This window comes from Anser anser, assembly GCF_964211835.1.
Source record: "Anser anser genome assembly, chromosome: 2".
Taxonomy (NCBI): domain Eukaryota; kingdom Metazoa; phylum Chordata; class Aves; order Anseriformes; family Anatidae; genus Anser; species Anser anser.
The window spans coordinates 154,403,598-154,429,008 of record NC_139721.1 but is presented as its reverse complement, the minus strand read 5'-3'; the positions used below and the strand labels follow the sequence as shown (position 1 = coordinate 154,429,008).

At 46.6% G+C, this 25,411-nt stretch overlaps 1 protein-coding gene across 1 annotated transcript; it reads left to right on the top strand.

Annotated features, from left to right (window-relative positions):
- The first annotated feature begins 5,178 nt into the window (after positions 1-5,178).
- INSIG1 (insulin induced gene 1) lies at positions 5,179-14,093 on the top strand. Its single transcript, XM_083824071.1, has 6 exons — positions 5,179-5,364; positions 6,147-6,518; positions 8,271-8,395; positions 8,926-9,092; positions 9,557-9,656; positions 11,816-14,093. The coding sequence occupies exons 2-6, from the start codon at positions 6,164-6,166 to the stop codon at positions 11,843-11,845; spliced, it is 777 nt and encodes a 258-aa protein (XP_083680197.1). The 5' UTR covers positions 5,179-5,364; positions 6,147-6,163; the 3' UTR covers positions 11,846-14,093.
- The last annotated feature ends 11,318 nt before the right edge of the window (positions 14,094-25,411 follow it).

The window sequence follows — 25,411 nt, the reverse complement described above, 5'->3', positions numbered from 1 at the left end:
GTAGATACATAACCACGGTGTGTGACACTGAGTCTGTGCTCGGTAGCTACAGCTCTGCTATTTACAGTTATTACTACAGTAAGGCCAGACAAGGAAGTGGCAGAGCAGAGGAGAGCTCATCTGATTCAGATCTTTCCTGTCTCATCAGGCACCAAGGCTGCAGCCAGCCCTCCTAGATGGGAACAGTCCCTCTACCCATTTTAGTGACAAAAATGCGAAGGTTTCCACCACGAGATGGCAAAAAGTGCTGGAATTGTGTACCACAAGAAGAGGGCACTGTAAGGGGAACTTACTGCACATTGCAGTAATGTGCAATAATTTCCTCGAGGAAATTCTGTTTGCATTGTAGAAGGGAATGACCAAGCCCCAGGTCATTAAAGAAGTGAAAAACATTTGAGCTCACAACTAGCCGTGGACAGGCCTGCACATACACCTTGGAGAAGCCCTTTTACAACACTTGATGTTTTATAAGGACCAGTGATAGAAATGTACTCCTCTGCGTTCTTCTCTGGGCAAATAATGCTCCCATCAAGAAATAATCTATATAAAAGGCAATGTTCCTTCTGTTAGTTTTGGTTTGTTGCTCTTTTTTTCTTTCTTTTTTTTTTTTAACATGGTACATCTGTTGTTTATTTCACCCGTGCTTTAGACTATCGTGACTTGGACTACTCATAAAAAACTGGATGTTCCCTCACGTGATGATTGACTAGCTGTTCATTTACAAGGGCATTACAGCCAATAATTTTGCTTTTAAGGAAACACACTCCTTATAGTGTCCTGCTTTTTATGCCGCAGCTAATGTAAAAAACAAACAAACAAACCCACAGAATTCCAGCAATTTTTAACCACGCCTGGACAGAAGTGTTTGCAATGGTGAGTAACACTGCTCACACCAGCCTCAAAAACCTGCTAATGCCATCAAAAAAAAAAAAAAGAAACTTTTTGTACAGTATAACCAACAAATAGTATTTTTTTTCCTAATGAAGCTTAGATCAAACCACCATGTTGACTATCAAGCCTGAACTCACTGAACTAGCTGCTCCATAAATACGCAGGAGGACAGTGATGAATGAAGTTGAAACAAAGACGCTGTCTTTGTGTCAGGACAGAGGTTCATTGACAGTGAGTCAGTGCCCACAGCTGCATGTGGGATGTTGATTAGCTAATTATATGATAGTTGTTAGATGAATTTATAGACACTTGAAGACTGCAGCCTACATATAATTGTTCTTTCTGTTTTGTTCTGGAAGAAACACAGCTAGAGAAATGTCTGCAACTAAACAAAAAAACTTCAATTAACATTTGTCATATGCCCGATACGATATTATTAACTGCACAAAGGAATGGCTTTGTTAGGATATCTTAGGGTTTAATTTCCATGTTAAGACTCCAACTTGAGTTTGTCACCCTCAGATTATACACAAGCAGCCGAGTTTTTAAGTTCTGCTCACTGCGGATGACTCACGTTATTATATACTAACCACCAACACACTTTGCTTTACCCCTTTGTTTTACACGCCTGAAGTGTTCTGGCTGGGGTTCGTCTTGTCACCAGTCCATACTTTTTGCATACTGCTTATTGTACCATGTAATCACTCCCTGTACTTCTCCTTTTAGCTTTTAATGAGATCCTGCGCTGGGACTTGGGCAATTTCACAAACCTGTGCTACACAATTCTGCAGGCACCACGTTACTGCGGTCCTGGGATCTCCGAGGAAGCATCGCGCAACCCGCAGGCTTCGGTGAAGATTCCTGACAATTCACCCAACTACGGCTGAAGACAGCCGACAAAGCAAAGAACTCAGTTTAATCAACTGCAGCCCGTGTCAAAAGATTTTTGGAACTATTGAGCATAAAGTTGGCATCAGGGATCAAACAATGCATGTCACTAAATCCCTTTATGGAGACACGAGAGATTAAGGTTTAGGTTATGACCGGGCAAGCTCTTTTTCTCTGTATCAGTCGGAGAAAGCCTGAAAGGTGAATAAAAATCCAAAAAGTCCCCAGTGAAGCAGAGGGCGAGCAGCGTTGGGGATAACACATCTCGTTCAGCAGCAGAGGAAACTGGTTATTTCTGTGATTCTCTACCGCTGCCTTCTGAGATTGTATCAGCAGCCAGCTCAGGTTTTGGTCTATTGTGAACAGGGAGGAAAACAAAATGCCCTAGTATTCGGTAGTGACCTATCTGAAGTTTCCTGCTTAAGAGGCCCACGACACAGTCTTTGTGAGACACGCGGGTTGTCAGATTTCAGAAATGTCACAGTTTAATGCAGAAAGCAGGAAAGAGCAGGTGAAATCATTTCTGTAATTTACGTAATGATGCTGAGTACTTCCAGCGTCTGCTGCCTTTGCTAAGGAAAGAGATAAAAATAGCTGTCATTAATCTCACAGAGACACCTGAGCACTTCTTTCCAGAAATAACCGTTAAGCATAACATTTCGGGCATTAATCAAAGCTTGCAGAGGCCTAACACTTTTTAGGAAAAGGAAATCCAAGACATTATGACTATAAAGCAACGCAATCATAATGGGGCACTTAACCTTCATTCTAAGCAGGTAACTTCATGAAAAATATGCTTGGGGATAGTTCTCAACTAGTGTGCATTCGTATTGCTTCCACCGGTTTTAGCAAAGCTGCAGCAAGTTTTACCATCTCAGAAGTTGGTCTCTGCTGTCTGAAAGAAGCCTGGTAGAAAAAAAAAAGTTAGAAAAAGATACCGCAGAAGGTAGCAAAGGAGACATACCCATGAGGAAAGGAAAACACGGGATAAAAAATGCTTAAAAGGTTCTTTCAGGAAAAATAACTAGCAAATGTCTGCAGCACAAGGGAACATGAACTCTGCCCAGATGGATAGGACTTAGGGAAAAAAAATAATACAGAAAGATATCTTTTTGATTAAAGTAGAGATGTAGCACAAGCAAGGATGAATTAGTATTTGTTTCCCTTAGGTCAACTCCAAAAGAAATTTCTTACAAAGACGGGTCATTTTATCTCAGATCTGCAGTCCTGTTGATAAATCTTGAAGTGATTCAAGAAGAAAATTTCCCAGGGAATGAACTCTAGCCCTCATTTAGAGTTGCTGAAGGTATTGCTTAGTGCTCCAGGAATATAAATAAATTGCCTGTGTCAATTCAAAATGAGTACACGGTTGCCATGAAGGGAAGTGATAAGTCTGCATGTGATTTCCTGGAACAAATCAAATGTTTCTGCAGAGGAACTCATAAGTGCTGACAATACAGTAAGGCTGTCTTCTCTGAAAATAGTTAACTTAAACTTACAGTGCAGGTCCACTGGGTCAGAAAAAAAAAATGAAGGAAAGGAAATGAATGGTGTAATGCAAAACACAGTTCTGCATTGCCATGTGAGCTACTCATGAGGCTAAGAAGCAAGCGAAACTCCAGCTGCACTAACACAAGAACACTTGGTGAAGCAGGAAGAAGGAAAAGGGATATTCTTCCAGGATGAAAACCAGCAACTCTGAATTAACTGGCACAACCACATTTTGCTGGTGAGTGTGGCAGGATGCTGGTATGCGCCATTTCACGACGACAAAACCAAACTGGCAGCGTATGTGCAGAAGGCAGCTCCTCAGTCAGCTCCTCAGGCACCTCTTAATCAACATTATAGCCACTTCAGAAACGATGAATGGAAAAGGTGTGAGATTTCTTGAATGAAAGAAATTTTCTATTTATTGACATTTCAACTTACTTGAAGTTAGAGGAAGAAAGACTAAAGTAAACCTATACTGTAAAACAAACTGAATATAGTTATGCATGCTCAAAATTCAAATTAATGGGGACTTCTGAACTAGCTAAAAACATTACTGATCTTGTTCAACATCTTAAAAAATCTGACAGAAGAATCAAGATAACTTTAGCATATGAGAGTAAAACCAAAACTGCTTCGGTACACTATGGGGATAAAACAGAAATAGAAAGTGAACATCTACAGAGCCACATACAGAGTCGGCATATGTGGCAGTCCAGCAGTAAGGACTAAGAGGTGGAACTGGTCTGATCCCAAGCTGGTCACTATTCAGAGAACAACATTAGTCTCTTCTATGACTTCTAGCAGTGGCACTAACAACTTATACAGCTCAAAGACAGTACAGAACCTAGTCCAAAAGGCATGTTGCTCAGTAGGCTCAGCAATCCTATGGCTCTGTATACCAGCTGGGATAGGTGAAAGATCAGAAGGGATAGCCATACACTAGACGAATTTTTCACTTTATCATACACAAGGGATGTCCTTCTTTTCGTATGATTTATTGACATTTGTTATATTGCACACATCAACGAAACACAACTGGGTTGAACTAGGGCCAAGGGCTACGAAGCTGGTGAAGGGCCTGGAGCACAAGTCCTGTGAGGAGCAGCTGGGGGAGCTGGGGGTGTTTGGTCTGGAGGAGGCTCAGGGGAGACCTCATTGCTCTCTACAGCTACCTGAAAGGAAGGTGTGGGGAGCTGGGGGTCGGCCTCTTCTCGCAGGTAACTAGTGATAGGACTAGAGGGAAGGGCCTCAAGTTGCGCCAGGGGAGGTTCAGGTTGGAAATGAGGAGACATTTCTTCTCAGAAAGAGCAGTGAGGCATTGGGACGGGTTGCCCAGGGAGGTGGTGGAGTCACCGTCCCTGGGGGTGTTCAAGGAAAGGTCGGACGTGGTGCTTGGGGACAGGGTTTAGTGGTGACACTGGTGGTAGGGGGATGGTTGGACCAGGTGATCTTGGAGGGCTTTTCCCACCCTAATGAATCTATGATTCTGTGATTGTGTATTTCATGTATTTTATCATTCTGTTACGATTCTACGATTCTGTGATTATACGATTATTTTGCCCTTCGGCACCCCTCAGGCGCCTCACCGCCCGCCACCCTCCCGTCGCCGCCTCAGCGCTGAGGTAACGCTCCCCCCCCCCCCCCCCCCCCATGAGGTAACGCCTGACGCGCGCTCCCGCGGCGGGGCGGGGCGGGGCGGCGGGGCCGCGCGCGGGGCGGGTGGTGTGTCCCGCACGTCATATCAGCCGCCCGCCCGCCATTGGCTGCGCCCGCCTCACCCGACGCCGCCGGGCTGAGCGCGCGACTCCCGCGCTCGGCGAGCTCGCGCCGCGGCCCCGCCCACCGCCGCCACCCCCCCTCCCCCTTTAGCCACGCCCCCTCCGCCTTTAGCCACGCCCCCTCCGCCGCGGGGCGGGGCGGCGGCTGCGGCGGGGCCCGGCGCTGCCCCCGGCCGCCGGTAGGTCGGCGGCGCCTGACGTGACCGCGGCGGCCGGCGGTTATAAACCCGAGCGCCGGGAGCGGGACGGCGGTGGGGGGCGGTCTGTGTCCTCGTCCCGTCCCTCGCGGGCTGAGGCTGGGCGGCGGGGGCCTGAGGTGAGAGAGAGCGGCGGTGGGAAGAGGAGGGACGGGGGGGGGGCCGGTCGTGACAGGAATTGGGGGCTCCAGGGGCCGGTCGTGACAGGAATGGGGGGTCGGAGCCTCAGAGCTGTGGGTCCTGACAGGAATGGGAGTCCCCCGGCCCTGATAGGAGCCCCTCGGGCCAGATCCTGACAGGAATGGGAGGCCCCCGGCCCCAAGGGGAGCCCACCGGGCCAGATCCTGACAGGAACGGGAGCCCACCGTCCCTAACGGTAGCCCGCCGGGCCCAGCCCTGGCAGGAATGGGAGCCCTTGTGCCCTGGCAGGACCCCCCCGGGCCTGATCCTGACAGGAACGGGAGCCCCTTGGGCCCTGACAGGAGCCCCCGGCCACAGCGGGAGCCCACTGGGCCTGACCCTGACAGGAATGGGAGCCCCCTTGGTCCTGACAGGAGCCCACCGGGCCCAATCCTGACAGGAATTGGAGCCCCCGGCCCTAACAGTAGCCCACCAGGCTCAACCCTGACAGGAATGGGAGTCCCGCAGCCCTGATAGGAGCCCCCTGGGCTGTCCCCTGACAGGAATGGGAGCCCACCGGCCCCAATGGGAGCCCCCCCCCGGGGCCCCATCCTGACAAGAACGGGAGCCCCCATCCCAGTGGAGTGGGGATCTTCGTCCTCCTGCTGCCTCCAGGCCTGGCTCCTTCCCCTCCTGCCGCATCTCCTCACAGCTCGCCCCGTAGCGTGGCGCTCGTCTTCAGGCTTGTTATAACCGGTTGTTTTTCCCGCTCGCGTTGCAGGGCTGCCGGCGAGGCCGATGCCCAGGCTGGAGAGCTGCGCCTGGAGCTGTTCGTGCGCTGCCAGGGGGAGGCACAAAACGCAGCCGGGCGACGCGGCCACCAAGGCGGATGAGATGCTGAGCTCCGGAGGCCCCTCGCAGGCGTCGGTGGGACGCGGGGCGCGGAGCCCCGGCGGCGGTGCGGGCAGCACCCTGAACTGGAGCCGGCACCTGGTGCAGCGGAGCGTGGTCCTCTTCGTGGTGGGCGCTTTCATGGCGCTGGTGCTGAACTTGCTGCAGGTGCAGAGGAACGTGACGCTGTTCCCCGAGGAGGTCATCGCCACGCTCTTCTCCTCCGCCTGGTGGGTGCCCCCGTGCTGCGGGACGGCGGCAGGTGAGCGGCACGCGTCGGGGCTGACTCATTTTTCTGTATATGTCTGGATTTTAATTGTTTGCGGGTTATTTTAGGAGGTGTGTGCGCCTCCCGCCCCCACCGTGGGGAGGGCAGCCAGCGCAGCTCGCTGTGCCCCAACCTCGTGGCCGCTCCCCACGCCACGAAACCGCCTCGATTTGGGTATTTTGGGGTTTATTTCGCCCCCCCCACACACACACCCCGAAGCGCGCCGCAAGCAGCAGCAGGCGCGGTGCAACCCGCGGCGCGTTCCCGCGACGACAACAGCGGCGCCCGCGCGCTCCCGCTTGGCCCCGCCCCCCTCGGGCCACCATTGGCTGCCGCCGAACTGGTGAGTGGCGGGCGGCGCTCGCCATTGGCTGCGGGCGCGAACAGGCCAGGGGCGGGGCCGAAAACAAGGAAGTCACGTGCGGAGGGGGAGCCGCGGCCGCGGGACGGGCACCGTGGAGCCGCCCCGGGGCGCCGGGCTTGCAGCGGGCCGGCGGCGGCGTTGTGCCTGGCCGCCTGCTGGCACTGGTAAACCCCGACGCGATGCCCTCCCGGGGGTTGGAGCGCCGACAGTTCAGGTCAAGAGAAACAACGCCGTTGTGACAACGGCTTGTGTTAAAAGTGCTTTCACAGCGCTTTCTTGCCTATTTTTAAATGCAGCGGTGCTGAGCAAGATTGATTAAACTCGCATGAGTGATAAGCTCCATGCTAAGTGCCACGAGATAGGCTGTAATGAGGCTTCTGATAGTCCTGTCATGCTTGGATTATCTCTGGCATGTAGTTGTTATCTTAAGGTAAAAGTCCTGGCAACTGGCACCAAGAAGTGAGGCTTTCAGCATCAGTTCCATTAACTTACAGTAGTATCTCCTGTAACTCTTTTTACGTGGAATTGACTTTTGTTAGGAGTCTAAGGAGAAAAACAGAGTAGGGAAGGAAACAAACATCCTAAACAATTAAAGCGCCCTGTCTAATCAGGGTTTGTGACAATACATGGAGTTGCAATCCTTAAAAGAATGAAACAAGTGTCCAGCAACTGAGTACACGCTAACCTTTTCCCTTCTGCAACCATTTCTCATAAGGCTGAGAAAAGGCTATACGCAGGTAAAACTCTGGCTAACAGTGTGAGTAGATATTTTTCACTGATGCAGGACTGATGGCAGTTTTTTCCTTAAGTTCTGCCCTGCTTCTATTTGATATCCAAATTCATTTAATTTGGATGGGAGCATAGGCTGCCTTACAGTCCAGAAGAAGGAGGGAAAGCAGCTCTGCCAAGAAACTTTTTAGTCCAAGCAAATAGTAATTCAGGGTCTGATTCACAGGCAGTAAATCAAGTTTGTAAAAGGAGCTGTCCTGCACATGAGCAATAAAGGTATACTCCATTCCTCACTATAATTAAGCTTTTTGTTATTTACTGGTACGAAGCAAACTTCTACTCAGGTTGGGAAATGATACTTCATGGGGGGGGAAAAAAAGAGCTAGAAGTCAGATACTTCACACTATGTATCTCTGCTATAAAGGTTCAAACAGAATATTGCTTGAAAAAGTCTGTTCTTTTTCACTTCTAAAGCTTGGGGAGGTGGGGTGGGAATGCTAACAACTGTTTTCTTCATCCTGCCTCCAGTAGTATGGTAGGCACCTCACTACTAGGAGGCTTTATCAAACACTTAATTGCCAAACTAATATTTAATGATAATGAAATAATCACAGTATAATGGTTAGTATAAGTTGGTCTTGCTTCTCTTGCAGCTGTTGTTGGCCTGCTGTACCCCTGCATTGACAGCCACCTGGGGGAACCACACAAGTTCAAAAGAGAGTGGGCCAGCGTAATGCGATGCATAGCAGTTTTCGTTGGCATTAATCATGCAAGTGCTGTATCCTTCAACTAGTTGACGTTGTTGCTTGATGTACTTAGTGTATTGCCATGAAACTGGCTCTTCCACTCATGCCTGGGAGAATTACAAAGGTAATGATAATGCTATTGGCGGAAGCAGACTTCTGAGACCTGCAATACAGTGCAATATCTACTTTAAGACAGATGACATAGTTAACTTAAAAGTAGTTACGGGGTTCTGGGATGGAGAAGGGCCAGACATCATTGTATGGCTGGTGTAGCTGAGTGTAACAGAGTAACATGTTATTTTAATCTGTATGTGTTCTCTATGTAATAGTTAACACAATTAACTGGTGAGATCCACTAAAATCTTCAGTAAGAGCGTTGTTTGTGCTGAATGGTGATGGCTTGGGCAGAAAACTTAAAGTTAGCAAGAGCTGTAATTGCTCAGCAGGTCTGAAAGGCAGATGCCTACCATTTTGTGTCTAGAAATACAAAATCATGCTCACTTTCAGTTTGAGTAGGATGTGTGCAGACTTAAAAGGATTGTCCTTAACATCTGTTTTCCAGAAATTAGACTTTGCAAACAATGTCCAGCTGTCCCTGACTCTAGCAGCCTTATCGCTGGGTCTCTGGTGGACATTTGATCGTTCAAGAAGTGGTCTCGGACTTGGAATTACGATAGCCTTTGTAGCAACTCTGATAACTCAGTTCCTTGTATATAATGGTGTTTATCAGTAAGTTACGCTTTAAAATAGTATTTCAACTCTCTTGTCTTAATTAAAGCAGGGGGTGCACAGGTATTGCAAACTACTTGTTAACATATTGGTGTGCTCTTATAAGGCATCTTATATGTCTAAAGCACCTTATTGTCATGCTGTTCTAAATGATGACATGGAGGGGAGGGGGGTAGACTGAGCTGTTGTCACTTCACCATACACCCCAACAAACCAAACATCTCCTGACTTGGTATATCACCAACTGGCGCTCAGGAGAGAAGAATTTCTAAACCTTGCTGGCAAGGACATTGGCTAGTTAAAGCTTGTAAGTTAAGAGACTTAATTTGGGCTCCCTATTTCTGCTCCTATGTTTCTGTGTTGGTTGGGTCTGGTGAGAAGCTTAGAGCATCTTGTTAACAGTATGTAAAGTGATGATAACATGATAATACACTGTTTCTGATTTATTTCCTTTTGTTTATTAGGTATACATCCCCAGATTTTCTTTACATTCGTTCTTGGCTTCCGTGTATATTTTTCTCAGGAGGTGTGACTGTAGGAAACATAGGACGCCAGCTGGCTATGGTAACTACTGTATAATTAGCATTTCCTTTTAGCAGTCCAAATAACTTCTGTCATTGTTACTCCAAGAACAAACTATGCCTTTAAGGGTATGACTCACAGATCGGGAGATTAATACCTATCTTCCCAAGAGCTGAAATGTAAACATGCAACCTGTGTTACCAGTGGAGTGGGAGTTGTCTTAGCAAGTGTTTGGGTATGTTCTGTGTGAAACCTTTTTTTCCAGCAAGAGCCTAAATGAGACCTGAATCGGTATACCAGATCCAGTCAGAATCTTAGCTTAGGTATAGTTATATCAGTAGCTTGACTTAACATCTAAGGTAGCTAGCAAGTTGAAAGACAGGTAGGCTTGCTCTAATTGCTCATGCAGTAAAGCACTTATGTTCTTTCTGGTCATTTAACATGTAGTTCCAGTATCACTCCATAAATGCGTTGCTGTAGTGTAGGTTATCTCATTTGCTAGGTCCTTAAGTAGTAATTTCCTTGTAGGGTACTTAACAGTAAACCTGGCACTGTGCATGAGCTTTAGGTCTGGTTGTCAAATGCAGTCAGACACTGAAGGATAGTAATAATTAATACTGTATCAATTTAACTTCTTTTCCTACATAACTCCTTTATTCTGGAAAGCATTCAACCATTCTACTTCTTTAAGTAGTTTAGGTGCCTTTCCTTTTCACTGAAGGAAGGGCCTTGATGTCTATCCATTAGGAGCTCCTGAAATACAAGTCTCCAAAGCTGTTTAGGAAAGGGGAAACTGTTTTTAGGGGCTGAACTACAAACGAGCAAAAAGGTCAGTCCGCAGCTAGCTGTCTTGCCTAGAACAGGCTTTCTGTCCCTTCTGCCTAACCTTTCTAACCCAGGGCATAGACACTCATGTACTTCAGATGTGGATGGTCAGAACTCGATACAGCAGATGGAACGGCTTGCAGCCAAGCTGGGGGAAAAAGCCATGTTGCTCGACCACCACTGATTAATTTACATAGTTGATTCTCAGTTTCACTAAATTAATAGTAACGTCTTGTAGAAAAGGCTTTTTTTAAAAAAGTGTTGGCAAGTCTACCTGGTTTTAATAGCTTTCTTCTAAAAATTTTCTGATGTAACTTGGTATCAAGTCAGATTTCCCAGGACCTTAGTCACAATCTTAAAATTTCAGTCAATTTTGGTTTGCTCTGTCATTCTTTAAAATACAAGTTCACTACTTCCACTTCAAATCCCAGCAGTACATGCAATCTGCATGTGCTTTTTTTTTTCCTTTAGGACTAAGTGTATGGGGGGGGAGAGGTAGAATTTTTTTAAATAAAATATATTAGTAACTTATTACTAACTTATTAGTAACTTTCTCCCTCTCAGCTTGATGAAACCCAACATTTAATAGTTTGATTTCTGAAGAGAAGGTGAAGGTGCTGCTGCAGCTCTTGCTGCATGTTGCCACCTAATGTTGCTCCTTCATTACTCATCAGTTGGATTAGATGGAGGGCAGTACATCTTGAGTTGTAGCTATCATTCTCAGCGTCTGGCAAACTAGGGTTGTCTTTAGAACATGGACCTCACAAATATTTGTTTGCTACTGCTTGGGGGTTGCAGAACTGTGAACACATTGAATACCTGGGGCCATTTGTATTTTCTCAAGAGAATGAAGGAAAACTTACTGCAAGCTCTATTTTAAATAAAAGTTGTTTAAATGTTTTCTTACATTGATGTACTGGGGTTTCACACTAGAAAAGGAGCTTAGGAGGAAATGAGCAAGTCTATCTGATACTAGGCTTTGCAGGGAAAATCCAGCAATTCTTGCTTGAAGTCAGCTTGAAAGAGGGCCATTAAAAATGAAACAAATATCTGTTAAGTGAGTGCTGTGCATCTCCTGCAAATAAATAGACTGAGATGGGGGGGAAGGCTGAAGAAGTCTTATTAATCTATCTACCAAGCCCAATGCTCTTTATCAAATGAACAAATTGAGGCAGCACAGAACCACGGTGACACTTCTGTCCATAGTTATGGAGTACATCCTTGTTGGGCTTTTACAAAAAGTCATGTCTGCTAGGTCACTGTCTATTTGACTAAATAGTCAACTAACTTTAGTTATTGAAAATATTGCATAACATAGTAACTTCTTACATGGTATTAAAATATAACATACTTTTTGTTATTTTTTTAATCCATAGGGTATTCCAGAGAAACCACACAATGACTAAATCCTTGGAGGAGAGAGCACGGTGCCAGCATGAAAGCAACATTGAGAAGACATGTTCCTGTTTTAAATTGAAGATTATTTAGAAAAAATAATCTCTCTATGGGCTCACTGCACAAATGACTTGTGGAAAAAAAAAATTAATCCACTCTTAGAATAGCCAAGTGAAATTAACTGCTTATCTTGAAATCTTACCCTGATTTACTGCATAAGCATTTGCATATGGCTGTTCTCTGGAAGAGTTTAACACCAAGTTGAATACAAGCATTCAGGCTAAGTGGCAGTTTTCCAAGTATTAGATTCCAGTGTAAGTTATTGAAGCGGCTGCCACTTTTTAAAGCCTTGAAACAGAAATTTAATTACAAGCGCCTGTATCAGTGCCCAAAGGAAGTAGATCGATGGTGCTTAACAATGATGAAGTATGGTTTAATAGGAATAGTATTTATCCAAATCTTTTAAATATAGGGTTATTTAAAAATAAGAGTGATCAAAACAGATTAAAGGCATTGCACTAATGCTTTTAGGAGTCTTATGAAGGAATCATGACCTTACCTGTAATGCTGCATTAAGTTTGACTTTGGCAATGGAGGGGGTTCAAGGGACGAAAGGCTTGAAGTCACCTGGCTTGGAAACTTCTAAATTACTTCAGTACAATAGGTGAACGCTGGAGACAATCTTGTTCCAACATGAACTTTATCAAGAAATTTTAGCTTGAGCAAATCTTGTTCTGGCCCAATTCAGGAGAAAATGTAAGTGTTTGTAAGTGTTCCTGCTTAAAAGTATGCACGTGCTTCAGTGTCTCACCAAAGAAAGCCTTCAGGAGTCTTAAATGTGTGGTGTCACTGAAGATACCTGCATTGCAGGTGCTTGTGGTTAGTGAGGATGCGGCCCCAACTCCTCGGAAGATCTGCAGTTTCCTCCTACAGCTGTTTTTGATCTTGCATCTGTTTGAGTGAGGGTTTTGACTAAAAACATTGGAAACAGAAGCAAGCCTAAAATGTGACTTAAACTGCACGTGAAGAATTTTGAACAGCTTGTTTTCTTAGTTCAGTTTATAAAAGAGATCACTACTTGTTTTTTTCACAACCCTATAGAACTTGCAATCTGTGATTGCCATGTGTAAAAAAAGAAAGAGAAAAGTGCTTATGTCACTACATTAAACGTTTGGTGTTTCTTAATACATAGTTCTGTGAGCACAATGTATTCGTTTGATAGCTTAGACCATAGTAGACCTAAATAGCAAGTATTAGGTCTTAAAATTGAAGTGCAATGTACAGTAAAAATCTGAGCCTTGTATTCTCTTACATAGCGATCATTTTTTATGACAGATTAAAGAGAAGAAGGTTCTGAGTTCATTTCAATGCTGCATGGAGTCAAATGGAGCAATAATTTATTTAACTAGTAATAGTAGAGCTAGTTTTGTTGTACCTTTCATCAAACCCAAATTTTTAGAAATACTCCAATTTTGTGGTTATGGTGTACTTGTAAACTTTTCTGCATTTGCCTTTTTGTATTCTACATTTTTCGTGTGTTTGTTTCCACTCTTACATGGGTTCTGATATAATTAGAGGCATCTGTTAAAGACTGACCCGGCAAAAAAGATGTTGAGGCAAGGTAGCAGCATCCTGGCTGTTTTCACTCTTCTACGGGAATGCTATAACTGCTGCTTGTGCTTCTGTATAGGAGGAACAGATTAGCACAAAGACGGTATTACAAAACAGCCCCCAATTCTAATCTTGCTTTGGTGTGAATTAAGAGTAATTTCACTGGCATAAGATCCTTTTCTCAAATTCTTAAAACCTAAAAATATAATCACATAAGTCTTCAGATCAGGATTGGATCAGCTCAGATACTTTAATAAGTGTGCTACCTGCTGGAGAGACAATTTTGCAACCATCTTAAAACCATTTCCAAAACTTCATAAAACCATATATAAGATGACTGATCTCTACATGTATTTGATTGATAAAGAAGTATTTAAGATTTATTTGTAAAGCCTGAAGCTAGATCTGTATGTGTTAAAAATAATGCAGCCAAAAAATGTAAGTCAAAAGTTCATTTTTTGCCAATATTTAGAGGTACCTGAACCAAAGTGATTTAAGTTTGGAAGAGGTGGGAGGGGAGTGAAGAAAATTTGCACTATTCTGAATTTGAACACTTAAATTCTCATTCTTACTGATAAGTTTTTCATCGGTTTTCATCGGTGTGTTTGGTTTTACACTTTTTTTTACTATTAAAGTTTTACGATCAAGTCACGTTTGCCATGGATTCTCTGTATTCACATTATGCAGGAATCTTTCTTGAAAAGGACAGTCGTTATGGTTGCATAACTAACAGTCAGTCATGCATACTCAGTGGTATTAAAAAAGAAAATAATAATCCTAAACTGAATCTGTAAGATTAACTTTTAGAAGGGTTTCCAGCGTGGGTTATAGGGTTTAAGAAAAACAATCTAGCTGTTTTGCCAACTGACGTAAGTATGCGTTACTGCTACAGAACGCTATTACTATTGTCCTCCAAGATGCTGAAGTTCATAATCTGAAATAAAATAGGGAGGGTGCAGGGTAACCATGCTACTTCTTTCAGCTTGGTTGTCTGCAGTGACGAATTATTGAATGCCAAAGCATCTTAGAGGGCACGCAGCAAGGAGGAATAAGCACTTGTAAGGCTTGGCACTGCTAGGACTTGCATCATTTGATTTAGGAAATATAACATCTTGCTAATTTAAACAAAAATATCTTGATTTTACTTTTAAGTATATTTATTTGGGGCTTCTAGAAGCTGCTGTGTTTGTAGGGGGAGCAGTAGAATGGTTTTGTGATCAATCTTTGTCCACTTCACTGCAGTCTGTTGGCTTAGCTTGAGCAGCCTTCATGATGAGGTTTTTAACTGCTTTGGCTTAGCCAGCCTGCAGACTTCTGTTTGATGTAACTGTGCTGCACGCCAGCTGGAGCAGTAGCCAACATCTCCGGTCTGAGGATGGCCCAGATCCTCCAGGTGCGTTGCTTTCCCTCAAACTCTGCTTGAGCTTTGCCAGAAGGAATTAAAAAAAAACATGCACAAAAAGATTTGGGATGTAGCCTGGTCTTGGAGAGCTAGGACATCTGACTGATGGTCTCCATTTGAGACTGGGAAGTGTGCCCAAAGTTTCTACATGGAAAAAATATATATATGTATGTATCAGTCTTGCCAGAAAGTGTGATGATTTGACCTGTGTTTAGTTCCTGCACACTCGTTCTGTGGGTTATTCAGCCTTTGGTTTTAAGCGTGGGGATTTGCAGGTGCTAAATTAGCCACAGGAGGGCCCATAGACTGTTCGCTGAATACAGCAGGAACATATTGAGGTGAATAATGAAATTAAGTCTCAGTAGCCTTCCTGCACATCAGAGTAGCTCCAAAATTCATGAGAACAAAGCATTGCATGCAGGACTAATTGAACAAAGCATACTTCTATAGAGAAGATCATTAAGGGTTCTGCCTCGGAAGCTTTTGAGAGGTGTCTGTCTCAAGGGGACACAGCTGGAGAGGTCCCTCCAGCGAAGGGGCCAGGACAGTGCCCTAAAAATAATGGTGATTTCCTTGGGTAACGAAGTACCACGTGAGTTGCCCCGCCTTGTGTTGTAGTCCTTTCCCTGCCTTTAAATCCTGTTGTGCAATGATACTTTTCTGTCTTTGCAGGCTACGAATGCTGGTTATGATGACAGATTAATAACACAGGGGTGAGGAGAGCAGTTTTACTGCACAGCTGCATGATAAGAAAGTAGGTAGCTTATAATGGTGCTGCTGGCCTGATCTGGTTAACTCTCAGAGACGGAACTCAAAGGATGTATGATAATTTCTGTAAATAAAGCATCACTGCTCAAGAAGTCCTGAAAGGTCAGAGCTTATGAGTTCTGCTCGGTGAAGTTTCCCCCAGCTGTAAATAATGTTTTCTGTCTTACGGTAAGTCACGTCTAGGTGGTTTCAGAGTCCTGTTATATTAAATAGCAGACAAGTGCTGCAGAAATTCCACCAACTTGTAACATTTCCTGTAGTAATGAAAACAGATCAGCCTTTTTACACGGAAATCAAACACACCTTCCCTGCTTCTCCTGGGCTTGGTGCTGGGAAGGGGAGGCCAGCTCCTGTAGCTGCTCCAGGGATGCTCCAAGCTCCCTGTCTCCTACAGCACGTGGTCCAGAGGGTTCTCTGGGCTGGCGTTTTCTGATTCACCAAAAGCAGCTGAGTAGCTCATAGCTTCAGAGGAGCTCATAACTGACTTCACAGGGGTCAGATTTAGTAGTCCTGAGAGGTTTTAGCCCTGCTCAGGACGCCTTGAGGGCTGTATTCTAACAGTATCTAACCAAACCACCTTCTGTTTAAATATAATTTGTATATTAGGCCTGCTGAAGGCCGTATATGTCTGTTAGCTGTGCGTGAATGCACAAAAAAATCACCTTTTTCGTGGCATCTGGAAGTAGATGCCCCTAAAATAGAATATGGTAAACTGGATTCAGAGGGGAGCCAAGGTCGCATCCAATAAACCTGGCCTGTGGTGGCTCGCTGAGGTGTTTCTGCAGGAAGGGCAGTAGCTTGGATGTGACCACAGGGTTCTTCAGGACAGGGTCTGGCATTTTAATTGTAGTGTGCCCAAGAGACACGAGAAAGCCTCAGATCAGATGTCTTGGGACCACCACAGCTTGGAGGAGACTGACTTCTGCCGTACAGAAAGGCTGGGAAGGTGCCCAGCGGTACCTACAGCCGCTCCTGCGGTCACCAAGGGGTTCTGGCACGTGCGTGGTTGAACAAAGGGCTCGTGATCCCCCTGGGGACAGGTGGAGTTCTTAAACCTTGGACTTGGACACAAAGGAGATGTTCCATTAACATCAGGAGTCGTTTGGGAGCAGGAGACAGTGAGATCACTAAGAAGTCCCTCCTTTTGGGAGGGGAGGACAATTATTGCGGCTTTTGGGGTTAAAGTACACGGTTTCCTCAAAAAGTGGTCCAAGTTGTTTAGTAGTGCGGTGTTTTACCAAAAATCTGAAGTAGGCTTTTTTATAAAAGCGGGATGAGCGATTTCAATTTCTAAACATTTTCCCCAGTTATTTTCCATGTTACAGAAATTCGTAAGAATGTCTTGTAGAAATTTTCTGTTTTGATAAATAAGCATTTTTGGCAACAAAAAAAAATAAGGGGGGGGGAGTGTCAATAAAATTTTATGAATTTCACTAGGTACCTCCTCGCTCCTAGAGAGCGACCCCCTCGGGCTGCGGGGCAGCTCTGAAACCTAAAAGCCCCGATTCAGGTTTCAATACCGGGAGGTATTTGCTGCCTTATAAACACACGCTGCTAACGGATTTAAGGCTGGCTGTATGAATCTGGTGTCATCCAAAAGCAAGGAAACTTGGCTGTGCCTCGGAATAACCCTGGCTGGTTCCTGTTGTGCCAGACCGTCAGAGCCAGGTGTGCGGGCACATTGCAAGCAAAGGGGGCTTCATGGGCAAACCCCGCATTCATAGGCCAAAAAAAAAAAAAAAATTTGTTCAATTTTGGGTCAAAGAGGCTCTGGGTGTTCTCCAACACACACTGTGTGGTGCTCAGGGGGTTCCCTGATCTCCCACCTGGTGCCGCACAAGCTGTCCAGAAATCCCCGTGAAGCTAACAGAGACGTGGGGGAGAATTCCTCTTGAGCTGGGGAAGCATCACCGGGAACACTCCCTGCTGCCTTGCCCGGCGTTAGCAAAACAGCACACGAATAAAACTTCAAGGGCTGGCTTGTGCAATGGAGATCCTGTTCGGGCAAGCAGAGCGCATCCATTTCCACGCCGAGCTCTGCAGCAGTGAGCTTCTTTGCAAGCTCTGTTTTTAAATATTTTTCCATTCTGGAAAAAATATATTTTCCAGGACAAAATATTTTCTTTCTTCCCTTTACGGAGCTGTGCTCGCGGAGGCAGCAGCAGCCTTAGGGGGACAACAGGGAGGTCAGGGCTAAGGGCTGGGGGTCCCCTCCTAGTGGTCTTGGTCATTTCTAAGGCTACTGAGCAATCGTCCTACCAAAGCTCCTGTAGGTCACCTTCAAGCACCTTGCTGAAGGCTATGTCAGAACGGGTTGAGAAAGAGAGAATAAAAACATCAGGAAAAGAGCTCAGATATTTACCAGATTTCTTCTTCTTATATGAAGAAAGCCCTTGCTATCAACAGGACAGATCCTAGGGTCTTTGCTTAGTTTTTACTTTGTCTTTACTCAACCGTCCTGCAGAGCTGCTGGGATGAAAGCCTTACCACAGTACAAACTAGTTCATACTCAATACGTACTGAAAGAAACAACCTGGAGACTAATAATTCTCTCATCGGGCCCCAGTTGTGAAACACAGACATCTGCCGTGAGTTTTGACACCCTAGGTGTCAGAAGGCAATCTTGTGGGGCTGAGAGGTTTGGCACACGAGACCCACAGCCTCTGAGAGTGGCATCTGAAGGCCAAAAAGAGGATGTGGGACATCTTGGGTGGCACAAGTCTTCAGTTTTGAATCCCACCATCGCTATCCACTAATACGCAAGCCGAAGATGTCGATGAGCACTTAAGATGAGAAATACCGGCGCTTCAGGATTTTGCCCAACAATCAAACGTCGGAAATGGACCCCGAAGCCAACAACAGGCAGATATCCCAGCGTCATCACCACCACCACCAGCAGTTGTGGGAAGGAGTCAGGAGAGGGAAGTCTGAACGCAAAGTTATGAGGTTGCTAGAACAACCAGCCCCACCCAGGGGCCGGTGAGTGAATCCCATCGTATCGGCAGTGGGATTTGGGGAAAGAACAGCTGCATTTGCCTGCCTGCTCCTTGGGCATGTTCCACCTGCTTAATTGAGGGCAGGTCCAAATGAGCCATCTGTTGACCTGGTTGAGAAATCAGAGTTTGCCGTTAAAGATATTTTTACAAGTTATTAAAGACCTGGAAGGAATGGAGAGACGAGTAAAAAATGAACGTAAGAAGCTTTGCCTTGGAGGCACAGGTAATATCTGTAACAGATGCTACACCCTACGCCTAAGCTAATTGTTAAATGAGTCACCCTGGCAAAAGAAGCATTAATAAAGGGAAGCGAAGACTGAACATCTGGAAAATAATATGAAAGGAGAGAATTTTCATATTTTGGAACTCCTTGCTGGGTGGGAACTGCTTGGGGAGATGGCTCTAATTGCTTGTCTGAGAGAATGAAAAGTGAGGCTATTCCCAGCCCGCAGTCAGCACAGTCACTGCCTATTCCTCTCTGCTCCCTCGCCCCAGTGCCGCAGCAACTATGTGGGGCCCCGACCTGCAAGGGCTGAGACGTGCTCTTCATCTTCTGCACCCCTCCTGGACAGCGATGTGGGCCTGCAAAATGTGCACCAGCCTCCTCAGGACTTGGGTCCAGGCTCAGGAGAAGCTGGTCTGAGCAGCTGAGTGCTAGAAGCGCAATCAAAACAAGGTGGTTTGTTGGGACCTGTGTCTTGGTGCTGATGACTGTTGGCCAGGATTCGTTTTGCTGACTACTCTTTCTGCTTGGGGCCATCTTGGCCATGGCCATGTGGTGGGCTTGGAGAACATCAGCCCTTCTGCTGCCTGCTTTGTGCCTCTTTGCTGGGTATGGGGAGCTTTGGTGGGAACCATGGGCAGGTTTCTCCCTCTTTTCTCCCAGGAAAATGTCTTGGCCAACACACAGCACGTTTCCCTGCACGCACCTCTGAGGAAGCATCCACACCACAGCCTGAGGCTTTTTAGCACAGACCTGGAAATGGGTCACGCTCCGTGCTCTGATGGTGTCTGTCTGGGCTTAGCTTTTGTGTGTGCCATCTCTTTGGAGAAGCAGCGAACGATTCTCTCACCTTTCCTCCGTTTGGTCTTCTTGCTCTTTGGTTATCTTGCCCTGTCTTTCAGTCTCCTCTTTCCTTCTTCCTCGCGGGAGAAGTCCCTTCACCAAATACCCTCAGGTAGCCCTGGGCAGGAGCCCACTCCAGGAGGACACCGTGGGTTGGCAGCTGGCAAACGGGGGGAGAAGAAACACTGAGTGTGGGATCTGCACCAAGACAGGAGCCTCGTCTCTCTTGTTTCAAAACAACCATTTGGTTCACTGCACAAGCCCGGCTGTCTGATGCAGGAAACTAAAATACAAGCAGTTTGATCTACTTTTATAAATAGAGCATACAAACCGCTCAACCACCCTCCAAACACAATGCTGCTCCCAGCCGTAGTATGGAGGCACCACCAGTGGCACGTCAAGCCCTCTGGAGCTTTTCTTTCCAACCCCAAAAGGGGATGGAAGAGTTTTTCAGTATTTCGTGTTTGTGTTTTTCTAGATAAAGGTGCAGAGCCGAGCAGGGGTTGGATACCCCTCTGCTGGGTGCCCGGTGTGCCCCAGCTCTCACCATGCTCTGGTGTCCCCAGAGGGAGGACAACGTTGGGCGAGTATTTCTCCTTAGATGAATGGAAAACCATCACTAACCAGTGACTCTGATCTGCTTTTTCCCAATTTTCTTCCAAAATACGCATGTGTGGGAATCAATTTTGCAGGAAGGGTGATGGGAGGGGTTGTATAGGAGGAGCTGGCACGGGGATGTGGCACCAGCCCAGGGGCAGGCCGTTTGCCACGATGCCGTGGCAAATGTGGAGGGACATCGGGCTTGGGATTTGAGCAAGCAAGGATGCAAAGAAGGGTCCCCAGGGCCACAGCATGGGCATGAGGAACGGAGCTGGTGATGAAGGGCACCTGGACAGCCACGCACACGGAGGGGACTCCAACCCCGACCCCTTCCCAAGCAGCACAGGCGGGCAGAGGCTGCGGCACATGAGGGTGCGCGGGGGGCTGCGGCCAGGCACGCACGCTCCCGAACTCGCGCGCAAGGATCCTAAAACGTAATTATGAAATTTTAAAAAACAACTTGACGTTATAATTATAACGGTTCCTGGAGGAGCCGCGTAATTGAATTCTAGGGTGTCTCGCTCTCATTGCAGGCGCTAACAAGAGAGCAGCTCAGCTTCCCTCGCAGCCTTCCCGGAGCCCGGCAAAGCTCGGGAGACACCCAACAATTCAATTATTGTTTCCCCCTGGAAAGCAGATCATTTTAGACACACGGCCAGCTCTAATTACAAAGGAGAAAGGGGAAATTTCTCGTGTCCAAAATTATTTGACTCATTGCAAGGATTTATTTTCCACGAGGCCTAAAGCTTGGGTGGAAGGCAGGGATGGAGGGATGGGGCGAAGGCAGGGCAGAGCCTCAGCATCATCCCTGGAGCCTGTGCTCGGGGCTGAGTCCCCCACAGCCCTCTTGTTCCCTCAGATGAGGCCACTTTCCAGGCAGAAGGAAAAGCAGGGCCACATGCGGAGGTGACCACAGAGTCCGCTTTCATGGCAAAGCAGGAGGCTTGGCTCGGGCGGCAGGTGAGCAGAGCTGCTGCCCTTGGTGGGGACGTGGCACAAGGACATCCCTTGCCCTCGTACTGCCGCCCTCAGCAGTAAAAGCACAAGGTCATTTTTCTTTTTTTTTTTTCCTAGATTATTTTTTAAATGTTCTTTTGTGAGGAAAGACTATCTCATGTAGGGGAGGTCCCTTTTCCAATTACCATTAATTAACTCATCTCTAATAGATTTTTTAGAGCCCTCCATTTCCCGTGGCCATGCCAGGGCGGCGGGCAGGAAGCTGAGCTGCTGCTCTGCCTCAGGACGGACCAGGCTGCCCCGAACCCCCACAACACAACACTTTAAAACATTCCCATATATATTTTCTTTGACTTTTATATATATTTTATAATTTGTAATTATTTCTTCATAAGCCCTGCTGGGTGATGCTTCTGCCTGGCATGTCCACCTCGGGCAAGGGGGGAAGCGATGCTGGTGGCTCCCACCCACCCTCCCGGGACCACTCTGTCCCCCCACCCCAAATCCTTCCCTTCCTTCATTTCCAGAGTGGAGAAATTAATACTGATGTGATGTTTATGGTTGATTTGAAGTCTAGCACTTGTTAGATAATCCTGTTAGTAGCTTGCGAAAACAAGGGACCCCTTGTATAATCAGTAATTATAACAGGCGTTTTATGTTAAATTATATCTAATAGGCAGGACAAAAAGGAAAATGTGTTTTCGGCTTGAGCCTTGTCGGTCCAGAAGGAAGACAAGCCTGCTCTGTGCAGAGAACTTGGTGAAAGATGTACATCTTAGGGCGAGGAATAGAGGAAAAGGTTTGGGGATTTCAGCACCAGGATATCTGGGGGTTGGATCAGTGTGACTGCCCTTTCACCATCGAGGGGAAGTAGAGGTAGAGGTTAGAGGCAGAGGTAGACGTTAGGTTAGAGGTAGAGGTTAGAGGTAGAGGTTAGAGGTAGAGGTTAGAGGTAGGGATTAGAGGTAGGGATTAGAGGTAGAGGTAGTGGCAGGGGTAGAGAAAGAAACGGGGAAAGGGAAAGGAAATAAAGAAAAAGGGGAAGAAAAAAGGAAGTAAAGGGAAAGGGAAAGGGGTAAAGGAATAGTGCCTGGGCAGCCCGGCTCCATGCCGATGGGGCGAGCGGCGAGCCCTGCAGCCCCTTCGCACCTCCCCACCAGGTAAGCAAAAGAAAACATGGAGGGGGGAGGCTAAGGCAAGGCCTCCATAAAGCCTTGAAATAGAATAGAATGCAATAAAATAGAATAAAATTGAATAGAATGAAATAAAGTAAAGTAATATGAAATAATGTAAAATAATGTGAAATATAAAAAATAAAATAAAATAAAATAAAATAAAATAAAATAAAATAAAATAAAATAAAATAAAATAAAATAAAATAAAATAAAATAAAATAAAATAAAATAAAATAAAATAAATAAAATCCCCCTAGCCTCGCTCAGCCTGCTGCGGAGCACAGGGCTCCGTGCCTCCCGGGGCAGGCAGCCTCCCTCCCTCCGTCCCGCGGAGGATCCGCTCCCGGGCGGCGCTGGGGGCCGCGGGCGCGCATCCCCCGCGCATCCCCCGCGCATCCCCCGCGCATTCCCCGCCCGTGCCCGCGCTGTGCCCGGGGGGTGCTGAGCTCCTGCCCGGGGGTGCTGTGGCCACACAGCCCCTTTCGTCCGGCCGCAGCGTTTTGCAGGTCGGAAAGGCTGGCTGAAAATAAACCAAAACGCTGAAAATAACAGCGTGGCGCTCGGAAAAGGAGCTGCAATTAAAGGCAACGAAAGCCCGAAGCCGGGCAGGCTGGAGCCCGAGGTTCTCGGTAACTTTTTTTCAGCTTTAAATTTCGGCTTTGCTTAAAGCCCCCCCCCCCACCCCCCAGCCGTGGCGCTGTTTACCCACCCGAATTATTGTAAATACGTTTAGCCAAGTAGGCTCTCGAGGAAATCTCGCTCCATAACCGCGCAACCCGGTCCCTCGGACGTGTGCGGGGGCAGAAAATCTAATTAAAAGCTAATAGGAGCGGCGCGGGGGGTTAATTCGGCGGGGGGCGAGGAGCAAATGTTTGAGCAGGGGAGCGCTAACAGCCGGCCCCCGCGCGCAAGCGGAGCGGGGCGGCAGGAGCCATCCCCCTCGGTTCCAATTTTTGAGCCAGAAAATTAAAAACAAATATTTAAAGTCGGCAGTTGGGAAGTTTTAGCGTGCTCGGTGAAGTGAAGGCGCTTGGCCGGGCGGCCCGGGGGGGGGGGGGTGGGCTCGGCTCCAGGGGGGCTGCGGAGAACTGGGGGGAGCTCGAAGGAGCCCCGCCGCCGGGGGGGAGACGAGGGGGAGATGAGAGGGAGGTGAGGGGGAGATGAGGGGGAGGTGAGGGGGAGGTGAGGGGGAGACGAGGGGGAGATGAGAGGGAGGTGAGGGGGAGGTGAGGGGGAGACGTTTCCTTGGCCCTGCGCCGGGGGCTGCGCAGCCCCGCGAAGACCTGGGGAGGTCCGGGGATAAGAGAAGGGATGGGGAGGTGGGGGGGGGGGGGGAGGGAAAAGGAGAAATGGGAGGAAGGGGAAGAAATAGGGGAAAGGGAAGAAGGGGAAGGGGAAGGAAAAGGGGAAAGGGAAACGGAAATGGAAAGGAAAAAGAAAGAGGAAAAGAAATAAGGAAAGGGAAAGAAAAAAATAGGAAAAAGGAAAAGTAAAAAGGAAAGGAAAAGAAAAAAGGAAAGGGAAAGAAAAAATGAAATGAAAAGAAAAAGGGAAAGGGAAAGTGGAAAGGAAAAGGAAAGAAAAGAAAAGGAAAAGGAAAAAGAAAAAGAAGAAAAGGAAAAGGAAAAAGAAAAAGAAGAAAAGGAAAAGGAAAAAGAAGAAAAGGAAAAGGAAAAAGAAGAAAAGGAAAAGTAAAAAGAAGAAAAGGAAAAGGAAAAGGAAAAGGAAAAAGAAAAGGAAAAGGAAAAGGAAGAAAAGGAAAAGGAAAAGGAAAAGGAAGAAAAGGAAAAGGAAAAGGAAGAAAAGGAAAAGGATGAAAAGGAAAAGGAAAAGGAAGAAAAGGAAAAGGAAGAAAAGGAAAAGGAAAAAGAAGAAAGGGAAAAAGAAAGGGAAAAAGAAAGGGAAAAAGAAAGGGAAAAATAAAAGAAGAAGAAAGAAAAGGAAAAAGAAAAAGAAATAAAAAGAAAAGGAAAAGGAAAAAGAAAAAAAGAAAGAAAAAGATAAAAGTGGGAAAGGAAAAAGAAAAATGAAAAAGGGGAAAGAAAAGGAAAAGGAAAAGGGAATTGAACAGGAAAAAAGGGGAAAGGAAAAGAAGAAAGAAGAAAGAAGAAAAGGGGAAAAAAGAAAAAAAAGAGAGAAAATAGAAACAGAGGGGAAAATAAAAACAAGAAAAAAGAGAAGGGAGCAAAAGCAAACGGCGGAGCAGAGCGGCAGGCCGGGCGGCGGGGCCGGCAGGCAGCGGGGCGGTGCAGGCGGCGGCCGCGGGGCAGCGCCGGGGGGCTCGGGGCGGGCCCGCACCGGGCGGGGTGCCCGTCACCGCCCCGGCGTGCCTCTCTTCTCCTCCTTTTCTTTTTCTTTTTTTTTATTTTTTTCTTCCCTTTTTCCTTTTTTTTTTTTAATTTCACCCCTTTTTTTTTATTTTCCCCCTTTTTTTTAAATTTTTCCCTCGTTTTCTCCTTTTTTCCCCATTTTTCCCTTTTTTTTCCCCTCTTTTTCATTTTTCCCCCCATTTTTTTTTCTATTTTTCTTTCTTTTCCCACCGCGAATTCATCACCCGAGTCCATTTTCTCCGCAAAAAGAAGTATTATAACGAGCTCGGCACGCACCGAGCTCCCCAGCCTTGCCGCGGCTTGTTGCGGGGCCATCTCCCACCTCCCTATTTCGGGATTTTTTTTAGGGGGATGCTCAGCACCGTGTCCCACCGACTGCCCTCCTCTCGGCTCGCTGGGGAAGTTTGTGCAAGTTATTTTTGTTGCTGTCCTCCAGACAAAATAATGTCTGCGTTATTTCGGCGGGTGCAGTTTCCGTGTGGCACAGCCTGCCTCTCCTCCGAAAACCGAGGAGAAAAAAAAATTAAAAGGAAAAATAAAAAACAAAGCTAGAACCAAACTAAAAAAGCCTTGACATTTATCCCCAGCTCCTGGCGCTGCTCAGTAAGGTTTAATTGCAAAACTGAGCCGAGATGCCAGCCGGTATCGGTCATTAGGAACCTTTCTTAAAAT

What these genes read in the sequence shown, in the direction of transcription:
- INSIG1 (XM_083824071.1), top strand. Translation starts at nt 6,164, where the DNA reads ATGCCCAGGCTGGAGAGCTGCGCCTGGAGCTGTTCGTGCGCTGCCAGG. An exon ending in GCATTAATCATGCAAGTGCT is followed by an intron (nt 8,396 to 8,925) that starts GTATCCTTCAAC and finishes TCTGTTTTCCAG; the next exon opens with AAATTAGACTTTGCAAACAA. An exon ending in TAGGACGCCAGCTGGCTATG is followed by an intron (nt 9,657 to 11,815) that starts GTAACTACTGTA and finishes TTTAATCCATAG; the next exon opens with GGTATTCCAGAGAAACCACA.